Source organism: Ruditapes philippinarum, unplaced genomic scaffold (genome assembly GCF_026571515.1).
Source record: "Ruditapes philippinarum isolate M1 unplaced genomic scaffold, ASM2657151v2 ctg11745_1_1_1_1, whole genome shotgun sequence".
In the NCBI taxonomy this organism is placed as follows: Eukaryota; Metazoa; Mollusca; class Bivalvia; order Venerida; family Veneridae; genus Ruditapes; species Ruditapes philippinarum.
In genome coordinates, this window is record NW_026853491.1 from 1 (window position 1) to 12962 (window position 12962).

Below are 12962 nucleotides of genomic sequence, written 5' to 3' on the forward strand. Positions count from 1 at the left end.
AAAAATTATGGATGTGATGTCCAAATACAAAAACAGAAACATGAAACTCATCAGATTTATGTATATATGATGAAACGTCATCCTGAAATTAATGCACATAAGGGCATCTGAGATCTTCCTTGAGCAGAAAAGCCAGAATGTCGCAATATTATTCATACTGTGTTGGTGCCACGTAAATGTATAATTAATAAATTCCTAATGCAATGAATTCCATTCAAAGAGAATAATTCCGACTTTAAACGAACCATGATAATGATTTCACTTTCTTCGTACTAAAGATACATAAAATTTCTATCATTTGAGGAATGCTTTCCATGATATAGAGACAAACTGACGTCAAAATTGCTTTGAACATTAACACAAATCACTCAAAAAATAAACAGTTACATTTTTAATAGTTTGAATCATTTTTATAAACATGTCTTTCACTCATTAAAACTATGCTTTGCGTTTTTACTACCTTTTGTAAACACACGTAATAAATTAAACATAAATTATAAAGTCTTTCATATATAACTATTTTTATTGGAGGAAAAAAGCAATATTCAACATACATAACCAGTCTAAACACATTTCAACTAAATAATAGACAGTTTAACACATATAGGCAATACAACAATACAATATAACAATAAACTACCCATAAATAAATATGAAATATATTTATATAACAAAAAATATAAGATAACAAATATATAAGTTGAATGCATTCATATACATTGTATATACAAACGCAATCATTGCATGGACATTTCTATGTAAGGATGAACCCATTATGGTTTCTTCGTTTATTCATTTAAGCTAAACAAAATTAATACAACTCAAAGAGACTTTTCTGTTACTGTTCTGATTTTATTCCTTTTAATACTTCCTAGTTGACCTACATGGATTAAAAATAAGTATATTCATTTCATAAACAAGGAGGCCATTGACTGTACCAATCTTTAACCCAAAATAATAATTTGAACGGTAGATGTCAACTGAAGAATGCTTCATATCACATATATATATACACGTATATGTGTGTGTTCTTACCCTCGGGGTTTCAGAGAAGAAGCATTTTAAAATTTAACTATAAACATATAAAAACAATCCATGACACTAAGGGCTAGGCCATTTTAGACCTCAGGTACATAATTTAAACAACTTTGGTAGAGGACATCTAAATGATGGTAAATACACATAACAAAACGACACTCGGCCTTCTCTCTTTTGACTCGTTCTTTATTTGATTTGCATTTTTAAACCCTTTATGACCTTGTGACCTACTTAATTAATGCAAACGGTTGGAACTATTTGAACAATTTTAATTAGGACCCACCGACCGAAAATTCCCATGAAGTATATTTCTAAAGAAAATGTTGTTCAATGAAGGACGACGACCACTGGATATCACAGCGACGTTGTGCTCGGGTTAGCTAAAATGGCAAGTTCTTCGCTATATTAGTAGCGTGTGTCTTAATGCCGAAAAAATAGATTTAATCATATCACTTGATTTCCTATATATACATGATATTTAAAATAAAAACGGCTACATCAGTTTTTAATTAAGTTAAAATTTGAAAAGAAAAAAAAAATCCAATTTTTTTCCTAGATACTGGTTATAAAACTTGTGACGGTTGTAATGCTCTTTTCATTCATCTCGCAGTCATAAATTCCTTTCTGTGTCAGGAAAGCCATATCATGTATGCCGCCTAAACTTTTGAATTCCGGGGCAGTCAACACACGCTCGCTTGCCTGTGATGGAAGAGCGTGGATGTCTTTGTGGTGGAAGATAAGTAGTAATATCCTTCTGTTAACTGTGATCAAAGATAAAAAAAAACCTGCATTTGAAGGCAAAAACAGTTAAGGGTAAATAGAACATTCATTTTAAAGGTAACCTCGCTGACAACACTCTTCACTACAGAACATTTTCTTTAATAACAAATAAACTAGTCGTGTTTGTAGAAACTGGATCAAATGGAACCGTAAAGTGCTACAATAGCATATCAATAAAAGTGTATACCAATGTGAGCATTTATCAACAGCTGATTATCGTCTATTTCTTCACCCAGACAGTATAAACATTTGTTCTACTTTTTGTGCTAGAAATATATGACAAATCGTGTGTTTGAAGTGATACCTTTCCCGCGCGCATTTTTGAACTGCGTGAATGGGGTTTTAAGTACTAAATGAAAATATCAACTCGTTTTCGTAAATTCGTTCCGACAAACATATATGCAAGAGCGATTATCAAAGACTGACTGTCGTCACTCGCTATCGGGAAAGTGTTTCTCAGTAACTCTGCAGAGCCTTGTGACCACCACAAACAGTTACCCACTTTCTTGATATTCCGGTCTATACCGGCAGCTGGAGAATGTCAGACGTTTTTTAAGCACCGATTTAAACAGTAAAACTTTGTATGAGAAACCATTATAATATTTATGGTCTTATATATTTCATCATTGGCTTTATTTCATGGCATGATCAGTTGTGCCCTTGCAATGTTGATTTGTAATGTAATGACATTAAATGCCTTTGGTAGATATTTTTCTCCCCATTGAATTATATTTCGCTTACAGTGTAATTATAATCCTATTAACTGAACAATGAAACAATCTTATCTACTACAATGTTTTATTTCAAAAATCGTGAAATGCGTGCAACAAAATATACTTACAGTTCGTATCCAATCCTTGTATCGCATTAGCTGCGTCTGTTCCTATTCTAGATGCACAAATGGCAATAAGCAAAGTTGGCAATGAATTATTGACTTCCGAGGAGCTGTTGCACGTAATGAACTTTAACTCAGTTTTTCCGTCTTCTAATCGAGTTTTTAAAACTTTCTTAAGGTCTTCTTCTACCTCTGCAATAAGGCCACCACGTCGTTGATAAAACAACTGAACTGTAAGTAAAGCCAAGTGGCTAGTTAAATAATTTTTAAAAGCAAAAACGAAAACAACAACAACAAAATAAAAATAATAATAATAATGGAAAGAAAGATTCTGTGTAAGAATTAAATTGTTAAAATGGATGAAGATACAAGATACAACTATTCTTTTGTGTATTTGAAATATTATATGTTTTAAAGTACATACTAGTTCATACCTTGTAAAACTTTTTTGCACTTGAAACTTTCCAGTTCAACCCTTAGTTCCTCAGCCACATTTCTTTCGTCATTCAAATCAGATTTTAATTGTTCATTGTCACTTTTAAGTCTTTCTATTTGTGTCTTCCCGTCTCTAATGTCTGTAAGTAATTGTTCTTTTTCAGCATCCATTTGTTCGTGTATTTGCTTTTTAAACTCTTGCTTAATGTTACTGACTTGATTTCGCAACTTTTCATTTTCTTTCTCTTTTTTATCATTCAATTCATATAGAGCTGACTTTTCAGCTAGTATCTTTTTCTTTTCTTTTACAAAGTCGTCCTCTCTTTTCTGTGATAGAGCTAACTGTTCCTTTAACATATTTTGTTTATCTTGTAACTTTTTCAATTCAACTTGTACAACATTGTCCTTGAAAAAATTCTCAAAGGAAGGATCGTCTTTGTACTCGTCAACTTGGAGTGCCTTAGGCGTAAACTTGGCGTGTTCCTTCGCTAAATCGTTGATAATTCTCAACAGTTTTCGCAATTTTTGAAGTGTATCGTTTTTTCTACAGGAAATTGATTCCTGAAAAAATATATTGATACTCTAAAACCAATTATATCATATTAATCCGAAAAAATACTGTTACGTATATTCTTAATTAAATACTGAAGAATTGCAAAAGTTAAAGAATACATGTATAATTATGTATGTAAATGTATACATATTTCAAGTGTTAGTGGCAACGCCACTAGTCCGTTACCGAAATGCAACCAATAAAGTCTTCATATAAAAGCGATGATATATAAGTAACGTTTATGGAGGTAGCTCCTAAATCAGTTGTTATTTAGAACAGTAATAATTTTTGGAAAGGGAGGTTTTCGGAATATGGCAACTAAGAAACAATGCACAATTATAGTACTTTATTGTGAGTAATACTTGGGTTAATAGCATCAGTTGTTACGTGACCTCGGAAAGAATATTAACGGTGCAACTATTTTAAACTTACTCTCCATTTTAAGAGCCACTAGAGCCAATGTTGAATGATAACTTCAAGATCTGCACGTATTCCGCTTATAATAGAGGAGTATTTCACCTTCATTTACGAATTTAAGCCCAAGACCGCAGCGCAAGGATTTAATAACCGAGAGGGATGTTTATGCACGAAGAAGTTCATTAGCGCTGTTCTTACATAAATGTATTCATATGACTTTTTAATTCGTTGTTTTGTTATTTGTTTTCAACTTCGTCATCCTTTTACGTGCGACTTCGATGCCATCAAACATTTTATGATAAAAACACAGGGGCCGTCAATACAGTAAGTTATTTTCACATGATCGCATAATCTCCATGGTATCGTATCGATTTATTCAGGGAATAGACATATACACATACAATATCATCACATATATCAACTTGCATATATATAAAAGCACACACATAAATGCAACAAAAATAATTATAAGATTAATTAATGAGTATGTTCTATGTAACCCTAGGATTGCCCATTAAGCTAAAAGCTTATTTCCAATGGGGGATCCATTTACTGTTAAATTATTACACTAACTTACATAATAATAAATGAATTATAAAGAAGTTAAAATAAATGACAATTTTCAACAATCAAACACATTTTTCAATATAAAAAGACAAGTACATTGTACACAAACAAAATGAAATAAATTTCGTTTAAACTAAAACATATCAAGTACAACATAAACATGTTACAAAACCATATCATAAGTTACACATCAATTTAATAATAAATAAACATATTATTCACTTGTTTATCATTTTCATTACTTAAAAAAAGTTTTACTTTCGTTTTAAATGTTTGGATATTGTCAATTGATCTAATGTTGTCTGATAAAGAATTCCAGTCTTTTATGGCATTGTAGAAAAATGTATTTTTAACATAAGAATCATTTTGAGGCAAAACGAAATTAAAATTACTAGATCTTAAATTGGATATTCTACAAACCTTAAACAATTCCTTTAAATAAGAAGGGCTTTTGTTGTAATAAACTTTATGAATGTGGTTGAGTATTAACTGTCTAACTCTATCATTGACATTTAATAATTTAAGATCGGACAGAACCTTATTTGTCACCGAAGTTCTAGGAGTATAGTCTTTTATAAAGCGCACAACCTAATTTTCAGCTACTTGAAGTTTAAAAAATAGTAGTTGAAAAAATATGTATAGACATATTTACGTTATATATGACTTTACATAAAAATGTAACTGTTTAACCGCAGTTTCACCAATCAGCAACGATTATGTTCATTTTCATTAATAAATTACGGGTTTCTTTACTATAAGCTTTAATTAACCATGAACTTTGCGCAATAATAAGTAACCAATATTATGTTCTTAAAGATACTTTCCATTTTAAAACCATGTGATCTTAACGCAATAAAACACATATGCAATTATAATGAATACAATATCTAAACATTGTCTTAGAAATTGAAAATTAAAATAAACAATATGGGTTCAGAAATTATTACCTCAATGCAGCACAAAACATCCTTTGTTAGTTTTTTTTCAATGGTATCTTTTGAAAGTTTCATGTCGCCGAAAATTATGCTTTCTTTTGAGTCAGATACTGTCGCCGTTTCATCTAAAATGTAAAATCATTGTTTGTTCAAATACATAGATATATGATGGTACTTTGTGTAAGTACAATTCATATTCGTTTTGGAAATGTCAAAGTAAATCTAGTGTTTAGTCGCTTCTATTGTGTAATAATAACAAATTGGCAAACCAAAAGCACCAAATTAATATTAATTGCGTCTATCTTGCTTTATTATGTGGAAACTTGGATAATGTATCGGGATGGTATAATATAAAACGGGGAATACATAAAAGTTTTCTTAAGAAAGTCTGTTTACATAACTACACCGTTACGGGATATATACACTCTCTTTATTATATCTTTAATTGTATGGAACAGGGCACTTATTTCTATATCATTTTCAGTTTCAAACAGTGTGATTCGGCTTATACCCATTGTCGGTTACCCGCGTTATATATTCCGTACATACTACATTATCTACTGTGGGATATTCAACTGGCAAAACCTCGTTTTCATGAATATCAATGAAATACCTTACTGGGAAAAAGAAATAAATACAAAGCTGCTTACTTGATGAGTGGTAGAATGCAATCACCCTAAGTGTCGCCGTCATCATATCAAGACTCTTTAAAAAGCTCAACATTGCCTCGTCTAACTCTTCTACACGTTCCTAGAATGTATGGACAATTTAACTTACTAAAGTAATGAATTGTTTGTCTGTCTGTATTTCTTTATTCTGTAAAGGGTGTCTGTTATTACTAACAACATTCAGATTTCTTCCTGAACACAACAATTATTTTACTGTTACAATAAAATGTCAGCCGGACCAAAAATGGTAGTTTTTATTGCGACGGAAGAAGTTTAAAAAATTTGGAAAGCGCAAATTTATGTGCACCAAGAAGACGTTTAATAAGTTTAACAACCATTATACTAACGTTGTCCGGTAATATTTGGTCAGAGACTCTTGTACTGAAGGCAACCAGTTTGAGGTTTTAATAGTTTTTTTCAATATCTTTACCTTTAAACGGCACTTTAATCTTATTAGATGATTTAATCAAAGTAAATGACAAGATTATAAATTTAAATCTAGTTTTAGATCAATATAAAATAAACCTGTATAAGAGCTATTGTTAACAGAACATAGCTTACCAAACATGGCTCCAAAATGGCTTTTACTTTTGATGTATTTCCACCCATCCTAACATTTGTAACATCTACTATCTAAACAATTTTGTCCTTGCTGAGTTCTCGAAATTAAATTCCAGCAAATTAATAGTACATATTTAACAAATAGTACATATTCAACAATCTGAAAACAAATGAAGAAAGACAATACAAGGCGGTTCATATCTTATTTTCTTCAATATTTTTTTTTAATATTTCATTACTTTCAACTAGTTAGTAACACGTATGTAATAGGGGAAACGTTCAGTATTTTTTACGGACAGAGAAACGCACATTGAAATATTCTCGTGGTTTCAATTTACGAAAAAACGAATTCCAAGAAACATTCTTTTCATACAGTCCTCACCGGAATTAGTTGGCTCTTCAATTTTTCCTATAATATATTGAAATAATTGAAAACGTTATGGCTAATAATAAAGCATAGACCATCTGTTTTATTGGTTTTTCACAAAAAGTTTGTTGCTATAAAGACCCTCATTTTGATAGATATATATGTAGATCTATCTAATATATTAAAAACAATATGACGCGCCATTACAAATAGGTGAATTATTAACCAATCAACGTTGACGTTACATCATAACCGTAGTTCACCACCACGGAAAGTAACCACTGGGCGGGGGGGGGGGGGGATAGCTCGCTGGCATGCATCCACATCGTTATCTAATTCGCTGTAGAAAGTCTCGAAACCGAAAGTGAAATCATTCTTAGAAAGCGTTCTTAGAACATTGTTTTAGTTTGAATATAACAAAATAGATCACAAAAGCAATAACAAAATATAACTACGAAATGTTATATGAATAATAGTATCGTACGTTAACAATCAAAGATTTATTAATCATTATTATCAATCAGTAAGAAATATAAAATCAACCAAGCAAATGTTTGCGGCAGTATGTACATCAATCAAGATGACACACACGGTTAATTGTTAGAAACAAATGTCATTATATATATATATCAACATTGTAAAAAATATATACTAAAAACTCATTCTTTGTTAATCTTCTGTTGGTTTTCGTTTTTAAAACGAAAAGGTTTCGGTTAAAACACATTTCCGTTTGATTAAAATACTACTATTGTTTAAATCGTACTTTAACACGTCTATATATGTTTAATTTAGGACATAATCTAGTAGATAAGTTCACATCTGATTTACTAGATTGATTAGCCAATTTGCCGATTTACCAAAATAAATGTGTTACGATTGATCTGAAATACTGCAATCCTATCGGACACAAATAATTTCAAACACTTACAATAGGTAAAAGTAAATACAAAAATATAATGTTAAAATTATTGTGTACCTTTTCAATATACCGTCCTTTGTCTACCTCGTTTATTTAGGATTTCCCCATGTCTGACTTTCTATTTTGTAATCTAAAAATAGATTTATTTGTAAATTCTATAAATACACGCTACTTTCGTTTTGAAGGTGTTTTCTGAATATCTGCATTTTTCTATCATATTAAAACGGTGCGCATGTATATGTATACATGTGTACATGTATATTCAAGTCTGAAAAAGTTTGTTGTTCATTTTCAATGAGAGTTAAATAATGATATACCAAAATGTAAGCATTTAACAGTAACCACTGTTAAAATAAGCAGTTATATATCACTGGGAAGGAACTGTTACACGAATGATGGAGTTCTTATGATTCTTGAAATAACTGTCAAAGAGTTGGTCGAAAAACTTTTCTTTTTACTACAAAAACACTCGTAAAAAATGTTAATTTTAATTTTTAAAAAGTGAGTTTGAGGAACTTAATTAAACTCAAATGGCTAAGCTTGCCTTACATCTTGAATAATGTGTCAAAAACTAATTCATTGCCTCGTGTTTAAAATCTGGTAGTTTTGAGAAAATGTTCCAAATATTTTGCCATCGCACGTATTGGTCTGTTTATTTCTGGTCTTCAGCCATGCTTTACATAATTATTATGCAAATTGCAAACATAAAGCCCCGGCTAACAAATTTATACCTGTTTTTTTTTTTCCAAATGTCACGGAGTTCTCGTGATAACTCTGAAGATGTCACCGATTTCTTGCGATATCTTTTGTTACGCAGATTTCGAAGATCTGAAAATGGATTGATGTAGATCATTGACTTCTGTGATAAGATGTGCTTTGAAATCGATACTCAATATTAAACATGAAGTGGTATACTTTAGATTTTTTAACATCATATGGCGGTTATCATAGAACCTTCAATGTGACACGTTATTACCATTCAATGAAAAGCGGCATATTACCCCCAGGTTAAAAATTGCGTGTGTCCTAAAAGAGAATGCAATAAGTGAAACTATATAAAACGACATTTTGAGAGGGGATCGGAGGTTATGAAGCCTGCATACCACAGATAAGCTGCCAAAAGACACAGTTAAAAAGCAGACAACATACCATAAGGGTGATAAACAGTATTCAAGTGAGAAATACTGCAACCATAAAACTTTTTTTAAGTTGAAATTTCCATCTACAATAAATTAAATGTATTTTGTAACTATTTAAAAAGGGTTTGTTATACTTTTGGTTTTCTTGGATTTTAAGTTTCACCGACACTGAGGTCATGTGAAAGCATTCCCTTTGTGAAACATTTCTGACACAAGCAGGCATCTGACTAGAACCACCAATATTCCGTTAACTAGCTTGATAGTTTCCTCACATAGAAAAAATCCAACGTCATGACGGGATTTCAACCACAGCAGTAAAGAAAAGATGATTTAAAGTCGGCGACATCCCGACTCTGTCACTATTATGCACCTCCACCAGGCTCACTGGAAAAGATATTGAAATTGTCTGACCCTAATGTATTCTCTGTAACTGACCTTAATTTATACTCTGTAACTTTCAATATAATTTGCTTTTTGAGAAACATGAACATTTCTGTAGAGAATGTCTGAAATAAAAACGACTTTTAATTTAATAATGACAAAATAATCTTCACTTCAACAGAGAAGCATTCGAAATGACACGAGGGTCATTATTTGATTTGAATGCTTTTTGGCACGAGATGAGAAGGATTTTGAAACATTGTCTTTTTTAAAATCTATATATATTTTTTTTGCATCCCAGATTGCAACCGACACCATTTGAACAACTTTGGTAGTAATTCATGTAAATTTCATCAAATTTGGTCATAGAGAATAATAGGTTGGTGCTGTGGATGGAGAAAGTTCATATGGCGAGGCGGAGGAATTTATTGGGTTCGCCTTCGGCTCACCCAATAAATACCTCCGCTTCGCCAGATTCGGCTAACCCAATAAATTCCTCCGCCTCGCCAGATAAACTTTCTCCATCCACGGCACCAATCTATTATTCTATTTATCCTGTCACCGTTTTTTTTTAAAGAATTTTTATTAGGCAAACTACCTTTAATTTTGAGCAGAGTTATATCCCTTCCTTGTGACGTTGATTTAGTAATATTTGGCCTTTGCGCGGTAAAAAATAGTGCTTAGCATTCTGATATATTTTAAAAGCAAAAATTAATGTAAAACCAGTCGGTAAACTATTCTATCTTTTATTTTTATCCTGTCACTTGTATCAATTTCGGCCCGATAACAAATTGCCGTATATTTTTAGTATCTCTTTCTTGAATTTCTTTATTTAAAACTGCTAAATCTACCTGAAGTTCATCGTTTATGTTCGTTAACTCTTTCATTTCTTCTCCAATATCATCTGATTCGGGATCCACACTATATCCTGATTCGTCTCCTGATTCTACTGTTGTTTTCTCAGGACCCTTGACCTTTTGTTTCTTTTGAAAGTCAGTAAGATATCTATCTATACTTAAATTTTTGTATAACTTTTAATTGTTGCATAAACGGTTTAAACTCCTGTTTTTCTCTGATCAGTTGCATAAACGAACTAACTCCTTGCAATGATGAAAACTTCTGATTGTACAATGAGGTCTGTATGACTTAAAAAAACAACAACAACATATTATAATTATGTATGGGAATAATTTCAAATGCATGTACTCGTATATGGCATTAAAGCAGAAAAAAGACTTTTGTACGAAGACTTAATATCGCTCATCTTGAATAAATTTATTCACTGTAAGAAAACTCTTACTTTTTGCAAAACATGATTTCTAAGTATTTGTCAACTATACATGTACTATACGTGCCAGATAAAAAAATGACCAAAAAAGGAAACACACAAAAAAAAACAAACAATAGATACTGATATAAAACTGAAATACAAATTCGTGTTTAAAGTATCAGATAGTGTATTTACCTCAATTACCTCAAGTAATTCCTTAGTCAAACATACAGCCCTCTGCTTTCCCTCTATATTTTAGACACTAAAAATAAAAAATCATTTTAAAATAATAAATTCATTTCAATATACATATTAATTTCAAATTACATGTAACTATCATTGTAACAGAATTTATATAACCTCAAACACGTGGTGAAAGGATCATAAGAAAATTCTGAATCGATCCTGCTTCAAAAAGTTTCCAAAGACCTAAACTTTGTTTTAGCTAATCATCAAGCTATTTACTTTCTAAAACCGCAAAAGCTCAACTGACATGTAACATGTAATCATGTACGTTCACGGTGATAAGGGATTTAAATTCTAGAACTGAAAAATTAACTTTCTTGTATATTACAATTATATTCCATTTCAAAATTATAAGTATCTCGACATCTTAAATATAACATATTAACTACCAGTACAGATGTCCCAGATTTTTGATAATTCAGTGCGATGACGACAATGCGACAGTGCGATGACGACAATGCGACAGTGCGATGACGACAATGCGATGACGACAATGCGACAGTACAATGACGACAATGCGACAGTGCGATGACGACAATGCGACAGTGCGATGGCGACAATGCGATAACGCGATAGCACGATGACGACAGAGCGACAGTGTTATCGCACTGTCGCCATCGCACTGTCGCATTGTCCTCATCGCACTGTCGCATTGTCGTACTGTCGTCATCGCATTGTCGAACTGTCGCCATCGCATTGTCGCACTGTCGTCATCGAGTTATCGCATTGTCGACTCTCCCCTTCTAGTGGACCGTTCTAAACTGCTGGCGAATAAGCTGATGGTATAGAATATGGGATAAATTTACTTTTGTCAATAAATCTTTTTCTTCTTGTTTTTTCGTTTCCTTTTTCTTTTTTTGTTTCTTTCTTTTCTGAATACTAATAATGTTTAATTAAAATTATAAATTAATAATAAGAAATATTTTATATATAAATACTAAAGGAGTTATACATAGACGGAAAATATAATAACTTGTGTGAAACTTTAATATACAATGTAATAGAAATAAAATAAAAATCATTGCTTATTAATTGTATAAAAAAAAACAAACAAGTTATATTGATAATTTCATCGAATTCGTCATCAGTGGTTTTATTGTTTTGTAAGATGTATAATTTATTTATAATTAATTTTAATTATATTACTAACATTGTAAATAAAGATACATGTAATTAGAAATTTACGTCAACACATATTTTTTTCTATATATCTAACATAAGTGGTCAACAATTTTCACTTTAAGATTAACTTAACAGCAGATCCTACTATACTGTAAGTTTAACTGGTCAGCATATTGTACTATAGCCAACTGATTCCGCTGGTGGACATAGTGAGACAATGTGTTTCAATGTTGAAAAACACATATATCCATTATATTTATTCCGGAAAAATTCTTACTGTTTATTTTTGTTGTTTTTTGTAGTTGTTTTTAAGGGAAACATGCAAAGTTCGAATAACCAACTACCTGCCGGTAGGTAGTAGGAAATTAGGAGTAACCAACTACCTATCAAATTGACGCTTCTTTAGATTTTTATCAATATCTAAGATGGAGCCATTTGGTGCTTGGTGAACATAGCGCTTTTATATTTCCTAAAAATAGTAAATTAATATGATTAAATAAAAAAATATATTAAAGATATAGTAGATTTCTGTGTCCACTTGTTTTATATATAGCCAAAGTGATTTTAGTTCAACCTTGAGAAACTGCTTATGAACAGAGAAAAATGATATTTGCAGTGAAGTACTTATTTATTTTGCAATGTTAGTAGAAATTGGTTTATTGTCTTTGTCATATTTTGTTCTTATACTCTATGGTCAGCAGACTTAACGGACGGTGCTTTAGGTACACA

General features: G+C 31.4%; 1 protein-coding gene across 1 annotated transcript; it reads right to left on the reverse strand.

The window, feature by feature from the left end:
• Positions 1-515: 515 nt before the first annotated feature.
• Positions 516-8207, reverse strand: LOC132737042 (uncharacterized). The gene is made up of 7 exons (XM_060724276.1): positions 8133-8207; positions 6790-6949; positions 6211-6310; positions 5573-5685; positions 3088-3649; positions 2660-2884; positions 516-1799 (listed from the first exon to the last, which is right to left on the reverse strand). The coding sequence occupies exons 2-7, from the start codon at positions 6835-6837 to the stop codon at positions 1591-1593; spliced, it is 1257 nt and encodes a 418-aa protein (XP_060580259.1). The 5' UTR covers positions 6838-6949; positions 8133-8207; the 3' UTR covers positions 516-1590.
• Positions 8208-12962: the final 4755 nt, after the last annotated feature.

Excerpts from the sequence above, each read along its gene's own strand:
- LOC132737042 (XM_060724276.1), bottom strand. The coding sequence starts at position 6,837 with ATGGGTGGAAATACATCAAAAGTAAAAGCCATTTTGGAGCCATGTTTG. Across the intron at positions 6,311-6,789 it reads CCATTTTGGAGCCATGTTTG|GAACGTGTAGAAGAGTTAGA; the intron begins GTAAGCTATGTT and ends CATACATTCTAG. Across the intron at positions 1,800-2,659 it reads ACAAGGATTGGATACGAACT|TTAACAGAAGGATATTACTA; the intron begins GTAAGTATATTT and ends CTTTGATCACAG.